The sequence below is a fragment of the Scatophagus argus genome, chromosome 7, assembly GCF_020382885.2.
Source record: "Scatophagus argus isolate fScaArg1 chromosome 7, fScaArg1.pri, whole genome shotgun sequence".
Taxonomy (NCBI): Eukaryota; Metazoa; Chordata; class Actinopteri; family Scatophagidae; genus Scatophagus; species Scatophagus argus.
This window is the reverse complement of record NC_058499.1, coordinates 12,002,658-12,019,686: the sequence shown is the minus strand read 5'-3', so window position 1 is coordinate 12,019,686 and position 17,029 is coordinate 12,002,658. Positions and strand designations below refer to the sequence as shown.

General features: G+C 41.0%; 1 protein-coding gene and 1 long non-coding RNA gene across 2 annotated transcripts in view; one reads left to right on the top strand and one right to left on the bottom strand.

Annotated features, from left to right (window-relative positions):
• Nucleotides 1-1,306: 1,306 nt before the first annotated feature.
• The window catches only part of fkbp16 (FKBP prolyl isomerase 16), a 29,864-nt gene continuing 14,141 nt past the window's right edge, over nt 1,307-17,029 (top strand). Inside the window, exons 1-3 of the mRNA XM_046393084.1 lie at nt 1,307-1,877; nt 2,161-2,330; nt 3,630-3,718. Of these exons, the coding sequence (XP_046249040.1) occupies nt 1,403-1,877; nt 2,161-2,330; nt 3,630-3,718 (734 nt within the window). The 5' untranslated portion in view covers nt 1,307-1,402. The remainder of the gene's footprint in view (nt 1,878-2,160; nt 2,331-3,629; nt 3,719-17,029) is intronic.
• LOC124061364 lies at nt 7,069-10,743 on the bottom strand. The gene is made up of 3 exons (XR_006843736.1): nt 10,609-10,743; nt 9,299-9,890; nt 7,069-8,889 (listed from the first exon to the last, which is right to left on the bottom strand). It is a non-coding gene; the product is annotated as an uncharacterized LOC124061364 (long non-coding RNA).

Here is a 17,029-nt window from a genome sequence, read left to right as displayed (position 1 = left end):
TTTACAATATGTCAGCATTACATTAGTCTCATTTTCTCTCGAGGTTGGGAATGTGATTCGGTGACACTTGATGTGACAGCCAAATACTTGATATAATGTGTGATATTTTGTTGTTTTTCTCATTTTCCTTGTGAAGTGATACCTTTGCGGTGGTGCATCAGTGTAACAACAGCAAGAAATTTTCTCTGCCATTCATTTGCTGAAAACAATAAATTCGTAACATCTACTGAAGCCTTGATAATGGTCTTGTGACATTTTAATCAATACCATCTCAATCCTGTTATCACATCACCATCTGTGAACAAGTGGATATTTTTAGCTTACTTTTCTTGCTAAAAGTCTTTAGATTAATGTGTGATGCAGTGCTTTATTAATAGGGATAATATTAGCCTCACCTTTCTAAAAATTGTCACTGAACCCGTCTAGCTCAGTCCCAGCATACCATAAATATTTGTACATCCCAGTCATAGTTGGCTGAACTGGTCAGCTCAAGTGCAGTTAAAAATATGCGCTGATGTAAAGTGTAAACTTCACAAACAAACTCTAATGAAATACTTACAGTTTATCATTTATTTGTGATCTAAAGCTTGTAAAAAGGCAGCATTCATTATTTTCTCAGTGAATCTGACAAAAGCAAACAGCAAAATTACTTTTATGGGTTGATAACACAGTTGTTAACAGTGGTCAAGAATGACAGTGAATGTACCCAAATGAAATATACACATGATGTGGATCTTGCTGCACTTTTCACGATGTGATCTCACGTGTATTTTGACATGAAATTTAGTATCAGTTTTACAGCCTGTCTATTCTACTCTTCAGTGACTATTGTTTCACTTCTTTGAAAGTGAAAATAAAAATCTCCCAAAGTAACTCCAAGTAAATTAAGCTTGAGCCTGCTTCTCCTCAGATCTTATTGGTAGATTGCGTTCATGGAAACTGCGTTATGGGGCACGGCGGTGAAGTCATTAAGAAGCTTACAGACGTTCTGGCAGATTAGGTTTTTCTCTTCTAATCCTGCAGATTACCACCGCACGAGCCTGCTGGCTGAGAGTGCTTGGTTGCACTGCGCAGTTTCTTTACATTGATCATTTTTTTGTTGCTGCCTCATCACTGGACTATGTAGATTAAGAGGAACACATGCAGGAGAGAGAGAGAGGAAGTCAAAGTGCAACGAAACAGCAGAAATTAGAAAGCTTTTCAAAAAAACTCTAGATGAAGCCAGGATTTAGGGATGCACTCTGAGTGGGATTTAATGAAACGCAACCTGAATTACATTATGGAGATATTCTTTTTGCTTTGACAGAGTGCAAGAGGTAGAAGTTGGCTCACAACAGAACTACAAACCTGCACCCGGTTGGAAGATTGGCTGGACAAGGAGGATCATCTATTTTACAGACTAATGCAGACGGCGTCCATCGCTCTCTGTAGTGCAATGGAGACAGGTCCATGTTGTGAAGAGCACAAAGACCCAGCAGTGGAGCCTACAAATCCAGAAGTAAGAGAGGCCATTTCTGAGATTGCAGACAGGGATGATCACACTGAACTGCCCTGTGGCTCTGCGGAGGAAGGCGAGGAGCTGTTTAGGAGAGAGCAGGCTGAAACAGAGAGCTGTGCAGGAGAGAGTAAAAGCACTGAGATAAAAGGCCACTCTGATCCTGAGCAAGAAAGCACAGGCACAGAATGCAAGCAACACAGGAAACTGAAAAAAACAAACAGCTGGAAGATGGTGCGATTCCAAGACCCTTCAGAGGATGATGATGTGTTGGAGAGGGATAGCTCAGCAGAGAGTCTCTTTCCAGAATATGCACTCAAGGAGTGGACTACCTCGACCTTTGAGGAGCTGTTCATGGCAGAAGACTGGCAGGACATCACAGGTGAGGATATATCAGTGAACAGCGGAGACACACTTTAGTCTTAGTATTGGTAGGTCTTCCTGCATCCCTAACTTAACAGTAACTAGTGCTTTTCCTCTGTTTAACTTGAACCTTTACATTTATTTTTGGATTGAAACCCTGATCACAAAAGAAGAAAAGTGACCAAAACATGTCTGAGATCAAGCTTGGTGTGTTTGTGGATCTTTTTGAGCACATGTTTACCAACAACTAGCAGCTTAGCTCCATCTGCTCCTACACGACCTTCGCTTCTTTCCTCATGCAGAGGACCGGCTGTTAAGGAAGAAGGTGCTGGAGTCCAGGGCCCCAGACGCCTTGCGACCCACCTGGGGTCAGGAGGTTACCATGAAGATGCAGTGTGTCCTGGAGGACCGCACTGTTGTAGAGAAGGACTGCAAGCTTGTCTTTGTTATCGGAGAGGGAGATGTAAACCAGGTAAAAAGGTTTAACTCTTCAGTTCTCTCAGACAAAGTTGTTTTTTCTAGTAGTATAAATGTCCAGTATGAATGTTAACTGTTTCCCCATTATAGCTTATATTTCATTATACATCATTAGTGACTAACAGAGACTGTGAAAATAGTAAAACAAAACCCAATAATCTGCAGCCATTCCAGCAGCTCTGTGAGGCCATTCCTGCTAAATGGAAACACTGACTAACATTGCTATGACAGTTCTATTGATATTTTGACATTAAATAGGTATAATGTTCCCCACTCTAGCTCTCTCAGCTTTAAATGCTAACATTTAAATGAAATTACAAACCACAAAGTACAGCTGAGGTTGATAGGAACATCATTTGTATTGTATACAATAATGGATGTAGGTTCTGGGTCTGAAATGTTAAACCAATAAGGAAATACCTTTCTTCTAATGGTCAGCAAGGAGTAACTCCACTGGCTCCAAAAAGACATTTGATTGTATGTAAGCATATGAGAAGAAGGTGCTGCTTCTTGCTTTCATTATTACATCAGTAAACAGTTCCCTAATAAATGTATGGTCTCAGTCGCCACTTTAAATCTTTTTCAATATAACATGATGTTCATTTTGTAAATTATGGTAATATTTAGAGGAAAATAGACAATAAAGCACAATATGCTTTAAGGCGTGGCTACCTCTTGATTGATGTGTCACTACCATGGTTACTGTCAGTCATCACAGGGGAGTAGCAATGCGTATCCTCCCCATCTCCACCTTCTCATACATATATGATCACTTATGGTTCCAAAAATCCAAAATGGCAACAGCTCGAGGCTTAAACTAATAAACTACGGTAATAGGTGACATCACCATGGCTACATTTGCTACTTTATTTACAGTCTATAGTTACAAACCAAAGTATTGGAACACAAATGTGTGTGAGCTTCATGACAATCCATCCAATATCCAAAATTTCACTCCTAATCAAATATGGTGGTGTTAGAGAAGAAGTAAGGGGATCACAAAAGTCATTATGATTAATCCTGTGTGAACCAAAATTATGGTATCAAAATTCATAACAATCCATCAGCTTTATATTGTGATCAGAATCAAATGATATTGCCATCCCTGGAGCTAATACAGCACAAAAAGAAAAAAAAGAAAAAAAAGGCTGGTCGACATTCTTGAAACTCTGAGTGTTTTAGGCAGTTCTGAGGACATTGAAATGCACAACACAAAGTTTTGCTTAAATGTATTTTCTGTCATGATGTAAAATGCTCAGTCAGTAAATAACAGGATGCTGTTTGACACCTGTAGGCTCTGGAGGAGTGTGTCATATCTATGCAGAAGGGTGAGATCACATTACTGCTGGCAGATTCGCAGTATGCTTACGGACTTCTGGGAAGGTAAGAATTTTCCTGTTATAGCTGTTTTAACAAGCCTTGGCCAGGTTTAATTATTATTTCTACGTTTCATCTCAACAAGATTCGCAGGCGTCTCGTACCTGTTGCTCTGGGGGCAGCCTGGTTATCCAGGAGTAGCAGGGTTAATGAACCCTAAGCAGGAGCAGATGGTTTCCTCCTAACACCATTCAGAGGCAGCTTATCAATGGTGTGTTTGTAACCTCACAACCTATGGGAGGACACCACTCATATTACCACTAGCGGTTAATAACCTTCACACCCTTGCAGAGCCAGTTTAAAGAAGTGATTGGTGCGTCGCTTACGAAAAGACTTTTGTTTGTGGTTTTTATCTTTAATTTGGAGAACCTCAACATGTGAAAACACATCAGTGAATGTACTTGAAAGAGAAATCTTTTACGGTGAATCTGGAGGGAAAATGTGTTAGCAAATGTGTTTAATGGGATTTAATTTGGCTCATTTACAAAGTTAATTACTTTCTGTATCTCTCTCTCTCTGCTGTACGGCTTTTTAGGCAGATAGTAATATACTGTATATTTAGTAAAATTGTGACCATTAATTGAATTTTGAAAGCAATAACATCCACTCCCAGAAAGTGTTTATACAAGCCTGCACCCATCAGTAGGTACTCTCAAACACTCACAGTCAGCCACTGTCAACTGAAACACAAAATGTAAATATGAAAACTCATTGAAATCATAGTGTAAAATGTTTACGTGCAGTTTTGAGCATATGTGCTGTGCTTCATGCACAACATACAGTACTATTAACAGAGTAGCTGTACAGAGGGGCATATTAAACAAACATGCACCAGAAATATCATGCTGCAGTCTTCTTAAGGTGCAGGATACGGGAGTTAAATATATGATTCCAAATAAAAACAGCACAACTGAACACTGCTGACAACATAATGATCGAATGTACCAAACATCGTGTTGTGAAAGCGTGTTCGGTGTCTGTAATATACTGTTCCAGCGTCTTTTGTGTGTGCGGTCCTGTTTGTTTTATGAAGCTCTGTGAAGGGGATGATAGGACATGGGGTGTGTGAGGTGAGAGCAAGGAGTCCCTGAGGTGTTGTCTGGAGTCTTGCCCTCTGTCATGTGCGGAGAAGGAGGCCACGAAAAACGAGGAGGCGGCAGGAGGTTAGTTAATGATTGTTTTGATGCAGCTGATTAGGGTTGTGTGCTGTGGAGACAAATTTAGCCGTGCCATAAGGTAGATAATCAGAGCTTCATGCCAGCTCTTTAAACATGATTCAGTTACTGAGGCTGCTTGTTGCTCTGAATGTGATGTTCTCCAGTCAGTGAGGTTAAATGGATTTGGTACATAATGATTTGGTATAATAAGTGGGAAAATTAAGAACATACGCAATAAAACAGCATGTTACAACCTCATCTAAACTCCAAGGTAAACACGGTAAAAAGATTACCCGATAATGGAAAAAGCCTCAGTCTGGAAAAATCAGGAGAGACAAATGCTCGGGGGCCTTTAAAGGACAAGTTAGACATTTTGGAAAATAGGAAAGTTTTCTTTTTATTATTATTATTGTTTTGTTTCCTCACTGTTTTCAGCACGTGTGCTAAGCTAAGCTACCCGGCTGCTGGCTGTGGCTTCATATTTCCCATACAGACACCAGAGTAGTATTGATCTTTTTGTCTAACATCTGGCCACTGTCCCAAAATGTCAAACTTTTGCTTGAACAAGACTTCTGTTCTTATCATGCAGGACATGTTGTTCCAGAGAAGCACATGTGCTAAACCCGCCTAAAAGTATTTAATAAATAAATTATTTGAGCAAATAAGTTTACAAAAGTAAGGATCACAAGCAGTGACAGACATCATGTTTCACAGTTAGTCTGATAGGCTCAGCGTGTCGGTGTTGTAAAAATGACAGTGAGACAATGAGAGAAAAACTCATTAGCCTCTCTGTGTTTTCTGGCAGATGCATTGATTGAACTCTGTCAGTCGCCTGCTGCAAACACTGCTGCTAAGAGCACTTGACAGTTATTTATTAGAACAGTGTGCAAAGCTGGTCAGACAGTGTGTTTGAACACAGCGGAGTGGTCTGTAGCTCAGTGTGTGGGTGATGGGCCAGCAGCAGCGCCTGATGTGATCAGAGCTGTAACTCCTGAAAAAGGTGAAAAAGGGGATAATGAAAACCCCCTGGAGCATTTATCTGATTGATTACAGCAGACAAGCTGATTGGGACTAAATGTACTATTAAAAAAATGGTCTTTTTTCTTGTTTCATTAAAACCCTGAGCTTTTGGAAGTGGAGATGTGACAATGGACTCCATCACGCTTGCCTTTTCATAAAACAGCAGCCTGCGTCAAATCTATTCCCCAGTGAGACATGCTGCTTAGAGTCAAAGACTGCCTTTCCTCAGTCTGCAGGTCATTATCAGAGAGCAGTGCAAGCTAACATCTGTTGATCTCTGGACAGGCGCAAGTTTAACGCTCATAAACCCTCCAGAGGGAGTCTACGTCATCAGCCCCGTACAACCCCAAAGTCAACAACATTAAGTGTCACTGGCAGCTGCTTTATTTTCATTCGAATAAATCTATACTTGCTAAACAAGAAACCACAGTTAAATTAGTCTGCACTACTCCCATTATACGGTATACAGCACATGAACGGGTTTTTAGCGACATTTGAAACACATTCTTCACTGTGAAATGGTACGCTGTCAGGTTATTCTGGCCACCTGTCAACAAACAGCAACTTAAGCCTCGGTGCTGCCATCAAAAGTGTTACTGTACTTACCACCTCAGTGGCACATGTTGAAGTGGTGTTAATTAGGCCACTGGGATGTGCCACAGTTAGATTAATCGTTCAGTCCAAGTCCAGATGGAGAATGTCAGCCAGTTAATCATTCCACTGTTGTACTGATATGTCATGAGGGGATCGTCTGCTATTTATCATTAGCACTGCATGTGAGGTTGGTCGGATGGTGAAGTAGAATAAAGGGGGCTTTTAAACTGTTCAAAAGTCAAAGTTATTTATTTTTCATGACAAAGTGCAGTCTTTAGGAGTGGTGAGAGTTTGTCAGTACATCGTCAGGCTTTCTTCAAGGCTTTCTGTGTGACTGTGACACCAAAGCACAGCCACAAGTAGCTGGTTTCAGCTTTTAATCTGTACTAATTACCAGGCAGCCCAGACACACCTGCCAGCTAGGCGGTATGTAAAAGTGACTGAGGTGGACAAGCACGGTGTTATGTCTGAATTAAATTAGAGGTTAGAGAGCTTCTTCGTGACACTCCAGTGGAGGCTTATTTTGTACAAAAAATGCTTTATACAAAAAGAAAATGTACTTTATGTGTACAAAAGCCCCACATGTATGATAAAAAAATGTTTTTGTTCATGTGTTCGACAAGGAAAACCAAGACTGCATTCAGTGATGTGTCTGTCTGTGCCTTAACCATTAGGCTACTTGGGTACTCAAACAAAGACCTTCAAGCACAAGAATTTGATTCAATCAGAAACAATGCAAGATGGGGAGTTTCAGCTCTTTTTTTACCTTCAGGCCACTGCTGAGCAGCACCAATCTGCACTACCCGGACCTTGCAAACACCAGTCTGAGATAGTAATAATATATACTTTTTTGAAATAGTTAAATTACTTGATGTTCAAATAATGACAACATAAAAAGTAGACAAAAGTTGTGTCATTTAATGCCCCAATGTCATTTTGTCAGTGTGGCAAACGCATATGCAGTGTTTATATTTGAGTGCCACCTTTGAAGCAAGGAAAACCGACATTGCCTTGTCACATTTTTCTTTGAATCAAGTAGTACCATCCAGAAAAAGAACTGCAAGGGACAAATAATTTAACCCTGGTGCATTCTACGTGGAATAAGAGATAAGACCCACGGCACACAAGAAGTAGATGATCACATACTAAAGCGAGTACCCTTAACAGTAGAGACGCTGTGGAGACACACCAGATGCTATCATCGTCCGTCTTGAAGGGGAGAAAAACAAACAAGTCCTACTGTGGGAGGAGAGAGAGGAATCTCCCACTTTTTGGCCCCAGAGGAGGTGGGACTGATGGCTGTTGGAGCCTTGATTACACCACTCTTATTGATCTGCCAGTAAGGTGTCAGGGTGGAGCAAGTTGAGCAAGTTATGGTTCGTGGGAACCTGTAACTGTTAACTCAATGACTGATGGTTATTACCTAGCATTCATCATCTGTTAATCTGTGTAGTTAAATTTGATCCGGCATGACTGCAGTTTTTGGACTACCAGACTGTCATAGCGTGCAAGTAAATCATGGACTGTATTAAAAGAGAAGCGCAGGTGTAAATACATTGAGTAAATACATCGAAATGGGTGTTTGGTTTTGTTTTTTGTTTTTGAATAGATTGATATAATGCTGGACTTGTTTCCATTGTTGTTCACTTGCCCACCAAATGTTTTATTGTCAGACATGAAGAAAGTTTTGAAAATAGCATCTAAAACAAAAAAAAAATAGAAAATTGATGGGTATTAACAAACCATTGATACATTTTTCAGAAATTGGACCTGGTAAAAGGTATTAAAGACACCCAAATAAGGCTAAAAGTCTATCACTGTGCTAGTGGCTCTCTGAGGCTGTACTGTAGCCAATGTAAGGTTTGAGATACTGCTCACATCAACAAACTAACATGTTCACACAACAGCTACAAAAGGAAGCGATATGCTCAAACAGTAAACAATTTAGTTTCAGGAGGCTAATAAAAATATCACAGACAGTTTCGTTCGTCAGACGTTTCGTCAGAAAAGACAGCCATTGTGAGACAGAACTCAAAATGTTTGCATGCTAGCTTTTATTTTCTTCTTCTTTGTCTTTGTGGTCATCTCGTCATCACATCAGACGTCAGAGTTTTCATGGCTGCGGTGTCATCGGGTCTGAATTATTTGGATTAGGTCAGTTTTGAGCTGTGAAACATCCAGCCTGTATCACGAACTAATTATTGAACAAGCCATTTTCTTTGAGGATGTTTTCAAGTGTGTGACTCACAATGTGAAATATTTACACTGAAATAATGGATAACATGCACTGACCAGTGAAACGTCTTCCTGGGAATGTGCTCAAGAGAAATCTTTGTTGACGCCCTTGAAGTTGGCGGGTATGGGAGCCTCTCACCGAGGCACACCCATAACCAGCGGGGAATGCAGCTGTAAAAGGTAACAGTGACATTTCACTTGGCATGTGGAAAGAGAGCAAAGTGGCGACGTGACAAAGTGTCGTGTGAGAAAGGTGATCATTTGAGATTAAGTCTGATGCCAAGTGAGTGATACCTATGGGCGTAGCAACCCTTGAAAAACGTGACAAATGTCAGTGGCTTATGACACATTTTGTCCGCGTATCCGAAAAGCGTGGAGAAAGAAGAAAAACTTCTTGTATGCTAACATTATGTAAAATGTTGGGTCTGTCTATTATTGTGTGTGCATGTCCTTCCTCTTCTTGCAAAACAGCCTCTCTTATCATCTAATGTAACAGGACACAAGCAAGAACGGACAGTTCTGCTTTTCATTTCATCTCACTAGGCGCTTAACCAGTAGACAGGTACTGTGACTCACTCACCACAGAGCCGAACTGGAGTCTGTCACTTTTACACACACAGTCCTTGTCTCCATAAGCACGTTGTCCACTCAGAAAGTTTATGAGGTGGAGTTCCTCCCTGAGCTGAAGGTAGTGTGACTCACTCGGCACAACCACCTGGGTCATATGAATAATATGACCTTTGAGACTCTCTTCTGTTGCAAAACGCAGTGATGAATCTAAACCATTCCTCTCCGGTGTTTCCTCTCTGGACAAAATTACTTGAACAAACAACCGGCTCTTAGAAGTAACTGACACGAGTGTGAAAAACATGTTTCTTTGTTTTCCTGTTTGTCGTCAGTGACGGATTCCAGCAACAGCTGAACTCTTGGCTCTGTGGTCACGTGACCCAAACAAGTTTGACTGTAGCATTTGGGCTCCGTGTGTGTCTCTCTGCTGGCACAGACACAGCAGGCTGACTCGAAACCACACCCAGACCTCATGCTCCAGAAGCAGACCAGCATGCACCGACAGCTGTAGCTCGCTCCAGATAAGATCAGGCTTCTCAATGAGCAAGCACTCTTCTGTTTTGCCACAACCACTGACACATTAGTTTGAAGCTTCATGTGTTGACCTAATGCCAAAACAAAGCAAAAAAGAAAAAAAAAAAAAAAAGTATGAATTAAATCTGAACAAAATACGCTTTGTTTTACTTCTGAAAACTAGATGGCGGCTTGTTTTGGCACCAGTGTTTGAACTGTGCATGTCCCTCATCTAATCTCCCTGGATGTTTACCTTTTTCCCGTACTGCTAGCACGCTTATCGCTCTCATCGACACGGTCTTAGTTGTAATAAAGCACTGCCCTCAGTTACTTCTGCTTTCAGTGCTCTGGGGGTATTTAGTGGGACAGTAACTCTCCCCTACTGAAATGTGTTTTTATTGAATTTTAGGTGGATACCACTGTTTTTAGAGCAGATAACACTTGGTGTTAAAGATTGCTTTGTGATCGTCACATTGGTTTGAGGTTTGCTAGTATTGCCCAACTTTGGCTTAAATTTATTTTTGTCGCCTCTTTTCTCCCAGTTTGGTACACCAAAGTACCTTTGCACCTTGTCCCTGCTAACTTTATTTCTCTTGTTGTCAGCATGGGCAAGTTGTTCACCAAGGTTGGTGGGTATTCAGCAGAGGGATGTTTTGTCATTACAAAAGCATTAGAACCCACAATATGATGGGAGCAAACAGGACATTGGACAACAAACTACTTCCCATTGTGATTTATATGCCTGCTAAAATAAACAAAAAATGTAAAGTAACACGGCGAGTCATTTACGAACAAACTGTGTTTACTGACCGTGGTTTTACCAAGTGTTCCAGAGTCCATGTAGTAATATCCTTTATATAATCATTTGTTTGACAAAGCAAAAAACGTCACTCCATCCCTGCTTTTATGAGACTCTCTCAGGTGCCTCGTTCATGCCCAATCATGATACTGCTGCTTGTTCCCAACCAACCTGTTTACCTTCAGGATGTTCCAAACAGATGTGTTTGCTGTTTGTTTTTTTTTGACAGTTCCACAACTTTCCCACTCTTGTGTGTTTTGCTCCTGTCTCAGCTTGTTTAAAACCTGTTGTTGGCATCAAATTCAGGAAAAGCAGTTTACATCTGATGAAGTTGTTTCTGTAAAACGTTAAAAATATTGTCTTTGGAATGCTTTCAATTGAGTTAATGTTCAAATGGATGCGACAAAGTTCCCAACATTTTAGGAATCGGGGGTGTATATTAAAATCCATCCATCCATTTTCTATACCCCTTATCTGTCAGGATCTGGAGCTGGAGCCTATCCCAGCTGACTACAGGCGAGAGGCAGGGTTCACCCTGAACTGGTCGCCAGTCAATAGCAGGGCACACACAAAGACAGACAACCACACACTCTCACACTCACACCTAGGGGCAATTTAGAGTAGCCAATTAACCTAATGTGCATGTTTTTGGTATTGTGGGAGGAAACCGGAGAAAACCCATACAGGCACAGGGAGAACATGCAAACTCCACATAGAAGGGCCCAGACCGGGATTCGAACCTGGAACCCTCTTGCTATGAGGCGACAGTGCTATCCACTGCACCACCAAACTGTAGTAGAGCTTCAAAGTACATGTCAGAGTTAAATTTAATAAGGCTTTTTTCTGCTCATTCTCTTTCTTATGCATCTCTGTCCATGTGACCTATGTAAAATGTAAAAATTGCTGCTGCTACCAAAAAGAAAGTAAATATTACTCTACAAAACAGTGGTCTTGTTGGGCTCTGTAACAGAAAGGCTGACATCTGTACCTGCTGTCCTACCGTCACCTCTGATATGTAACTCTCATAGGTTAGTGTCAAAACATGCTGTGTGTGCTGGAACACTGACTGAATACTTTCATGCTTCACTGACATCACCTTCTTGTCCACGATGCCACTAGCTGTGCTGTGTTGTATAACCACTATATTGCGACAGAGGTCTGTTTTCCAGAGCGTAGAATGTAAGAAGGACACACGGGAACAACACACGTGAGATGGCTCTTCAGCTCCACCAGCACCTTTCCTACCCTAAACGGGGACTTAAAAATCATCCAAGTCTGCTGTACACAATACACACAGCCAGACAGGAAGAGAGAGATTAGTGGAGCATGACAAAAAATAGTTGGTTGCCCAGAAATGGTTTTAAAGGTAACACGATGTGCTCTTGTTAGCGGTCAAGGATGCACTCTGTAGTGTGGTATCAGATGGTTGTGTCTGATGACATACAATGTGTAAATGAAAGCATAAATCCACTCCATGAAAACAAACAGTTAGGACTACTTGAAAGCCTAAATCTTGGAAAGGGATCTTTGAGGATCACCAAACAGCACCTGAAACCCCCTACAACCTGACACCTTTCAACAACCTGCTTAGTTTTAGCATGTTAGCATTGTCATTATGATTGTATCATGCTGGCATGCTGCTGTGCATTGCTGTGTCTAAATATATTCTCATAGAGCTACGTGCATGCCTCCAGACTTTTGGGCTTTATTTTTTTGTAGTGTACCTTTCATATGTACAAAGTGCGCCGTTTTCCCAGTATTAACAATTATGGCAGCTTGAAGTGTGGCCATTCCGAACAGCTACAAAACCTTTTGCCTCCAGCACAGAACTAGCTTGTTTCAAACATACACCAGCTTTTACTCTACTGTTTCATGTACTCCTAAGTTTGTATTCATAGCTGCTTTCAATCTCCCTTGTAATTTCTCAAACACGGAAGCTGTCTCTGGGATTCTTTGACTTGCAGGACCACCCAGTCTCACACGTCATTTGTGGCTCAGAGAAGTCACTTCTTGTTATGATTTTACAATTTTAAATATACATTTCAATTAGCAAAAGAATGCAACTTGGAAACTCGAAAACCAAATTTCTACATTTTGTTCATTTGTAACTTGAATAGAATGGAGGTAGATGGGGATAGTGGAGGGAGGGTTGAGCTGTTACATTCGAATCCTGGCATATCCTGACTGTATTGTCATGTACTGCCGGAGAAGTACAGACAACAGTATATCAAATAAGCTAATGTGTCCATAGAGCAGGGTGGTTCTGCTGTGGAGGGGTATCAGGTGGTGGGTGCTGCCAGTGAGCCCTGAGGAAGGAGACGTGTTGTGAGACATGTGGCACTGGTGAGGCTGTGTGCGCACGCGCACACATGCATGTGTGTGTGTGTGTGTGTTAGGGAGATGAAGAGGTACTGCGAGTGGGGACGTGGAGTGTGACTCATCTTGCTGAGACGTCAGTGCTCCGTCATCAGTCGTCTGCAGCAGTCTATCACAGACACACACACACACACAATACTTTCACAATGTTCCTCTCAAAGGTAACGGCTGACAGACTCCCACTGACATCCTCACTGCAACATCAAAATCAGATGTGCAGTGATTAAGCTTTAGGGATTAACTTAGTAGATCTCATTATAAATCAAACAACCTCAGTTGTTGTCTAGCACTGAGGGGATTAGTTGCACCACAGTAATGTTTCATATTGTCGTTCCAGATGCTGAAGGACAATACAAGCGAGGTCATATATAGAAAAACACTGTCACTTATATCTGTCAAGAAAACAAAATCTGAAAGAGGAAAAAAAACAAAAACTCCTTGTAAATGGGCTGCCTGTGTTTGCTTTCTCAGCTCTGTGTGATGAGAGTGACCTCTGCCATTGCAACTGGTTCTAGTCAAGTGAAGTCAAGCCTTTCCTCCCTGAAAAATGTGGCTCTTTCCCTTGTGACTGATGCTCCAGGTCTCATATCTCTGCACAGCCATCAAAGAGAAACTAAAGGAGCGTGCTAATGGCCCTGCTACATTTGCTTTACTCAGCCGGCAGACGCAGGCTGCTCCTCTGTGACAACCTGACTAATAAGTCAGGAGTTCAGTGTGCTGCTATTGATTCACAGGCTGCACAGGGAGATAGAGCTAGCTGCTGCTGAAAGGAAGCTTGATCCAGATAACAGACACACTCACTGAGGCAGTCACATTTCTCATGGACAGTCGTATGACATGAGGGCGACAGTGAATGATAATGATGTTTTTGCTTGATCTACATACGCTGCACATCAGGAAAGACAACATGCACACATAATGTACTTGCTCGTAAATGACTCTCCAGATATGTCCAACATTAAAGACATCAAGGCCAGGTGTGGGTATACAGGTGCACACGAGCACCAACTGCTGCTTTAAAGTTACATTGCATTTAATCATCAGTCAGTGAGCGCAGCAACTGCTGTCGGCTTTGTTGTGCGTTCAATTTGCAAGATGATATTCAAAAAAAGGTGACATTTTCTCGGTGGGAGTTATCTGGTTTCAGCACATGCATGTGTGACAGCTTGGACCTAAAAGGAAAATTAATTTCTGATCAGTATCTCTTTATGACATTTATTCTCCTAGCAGAATGTCATACATAAAGCATTGAGCAGCTTGTGGTCCCAAACGTTAATGTTCACAACTCTGTAACCACAGAGGGAGGCAAACAGCAAAACTGTTCAATGATAATGAATGTCTCAACCAAATTTTATGCCCAAATCACAGTTTTCTAGAAAACATACGTCTTTGATCTGAATGCACATTGAGTCGCTCATCTAAACAGAACGCATAACATACTTTCCCAGCATTCAGGGATTCATATGTCCACTGAAGTAGGCACGAATTTATGTGAAGTACAACAGTAATGGAAGGGGAGGACTTTCATCTTTCAAAGGGAGGGATTTTTGGCTCCTTGCACAGAATTTGTCGTAACTTAGAAAGCTTTGAAGTGGCAGAGATTCGGTTTATATAAACAGTAGACACAATATCTGTGGAAAGAAAGAACCAAGCTGTCATTGCTGTTAACTACAGCTTCACATTTAGCTCGATGAGAATCTATTGAAACTAAACCTCACTCGCTGGGTCTGCATGAGAATTGCCACTTGACCAGACTGTGCACACCTCAGAGATGACTGCTTGTTCATATTGATTGATTATAGATTTAGAGTCAATCCTGGAATAAGATATCTTCTACAGATAACAGCGAGGCTGATATTCTAGATAATAACCTCTGGTGATAGATTTTTGTGTAAGACAGATTGCTCTCATCCATTGTAACACAGACCAAAAGCTTTTAACTTTTTTCTTTTGAGGAATTATTCATCCATATGCTGCCATGCATCACAGACCAAACCTGTGAGAGATTTCAAATCATTGCATAAGGTAGAATCTGAAACTTATCCTGCTCACCTGAGAGTCAGAGAAAAGCTGTTGTTTTGGTAAAAGGCTTTGAAATTCCCTCATTCATTCATTGCCTGCAGAGAGGAGGAGCTCACAGGTGAATTCAGTTGGTTAAATTGATAAACTACCTGTTGATTTGATATAACATGAGACTAAAATTTGATTAAAGTAATCTCGATGCAATGTATTTATCACTCATTGCCATTTATTATGGACTGTGTGCCTTGGTGTGAGGATTTTTGTTAAAAGTTCCATTATAAGTAAGTATCATTAGTCAGTATCAATAAGTATCATTTTTTAAAAAACATTATTGACTATGTAATCCAAACGGTCACTCGGTAATCTATTGCTACATAAAACAGAGAGGAAATGGTGTGAAAATTAAGTAAACAAATAGCTGGTGAAGAAAGTCAAACATTCAGTAAGCTGGATCCCCAGATATTTTCTTAGGAGTTGATGGAGACCAAACCTGAGCAAAAATAAGAGTTCGATATTAGTGAGGTTGCCTGAAACTTCAATCTGTCACAATGTGTCTAGACAGGGTTGTGTTCAGGTGCAGTTTTAGTGTTAGGGGATTAAAGGTCTAGTTTTTTGGGATTAAACTAGACTTGAAGGGCTACCTGAGGACTACTGCTATGAGTTCATCACTGTCTTGGTCATCCAGAAGCTCTGTTTACTATTTATGCAGTCCATGATTCAGACATGTATAAAGCGACTGAAATGTGAGCCATTACACCAACTCTGTAGGCAGCTGAACTGACTGACGCGTATCTGCTCTGTTAGACGCACGTGACGCCTGAGAATTGTATCTACGGTGCCTTGATGTGAGACATGCCCTAAGGCCGTATTCAGATCGACTTTTGCTCTGTGTTAAAAACTACCTAGTATGTATGAATGTAAACAATGTAGGTTTTAAAATATTTCAAATATTAGCTTTATCATTGTCTAATGATGAAGGAATGCTCTCATTGATTTATTAGCCCTCAAGTCTACACACAAGGTAAACTGACTGTAAACATAACTGTTTGAAAAAATCTCCACAATGTTCCTTTAATTATATTTACACATTTTTCTATAGTCAAACCTTCATGCCACAGATAGTCTCACTTACACGTGGCACTGGTCCTGACATTCACTGTCCCTGCCACAGATAGCTGCTTCATGTACTGTACTTAATCTACTTAAAATTGTTTTAATAAAGTTGTTTAACTTAACTTTAATTAACAAATAAAACAAACATCCACACATCTGTGCAATTAAACAGCCACTCAGTGCCCTGCGGGTATTCCTGGGCTGAGACTGGATCCATTTTAACAGGCTAAGGAAATCTGCTGTAGATTATGATGGGACTGTTGAGGAGCTCAGCAGCCAGGATGTAGGCAGTAGCTGCCCTTGATCCCTGTGAGTGCACTTTCATTGGTTTATTGCAGAGGAGGAAATAAAATCAACAAGGAGAGGAAAGCACATGCTGAGGGAACAGCTGAAAGGTGTCGTGTGGGTCGCCAGTGATTAGCGCCACACCAATGTGCTGCTGTGCTGGACTCGACCAGTGAGTTAGTTTCTACTGTTCAGGCTGTAATAGGTGGTTGTTTTGTTGCAAATTAACAAGTATGGCAGCAGGCGAAGATAAACAGCTGTACTGTCTCACCAATACCGGGATTAAAGCTAAGCTCCTTTGCATGAGTGCATCGTGTGTCCATCCAGGAGTCAAAACAGACTACAAACAACAACAGCAGCAGACCTGTTTTCACCCCTGTAAAACAAACAAATAAATAAATTAACAACCTCATAAATCCTCTTGGATTTTGTATTAAAAGCTGAACACCACGTTGTGTTTTTTTTTATTTTTTTTTATTGTATATTAGTGCACTATCTGAGATTGTAACCATAGAAACCAGTGTGAGGTACATCACTGGCCTTTCCATCCTTTAAAAAGGAGAGCATGACGTCAAAGTGACCACTGTTTTCCCTCTGAGGGAGTTTTTCGCTTTCATTCAGAGCAGCGAGGGGCCT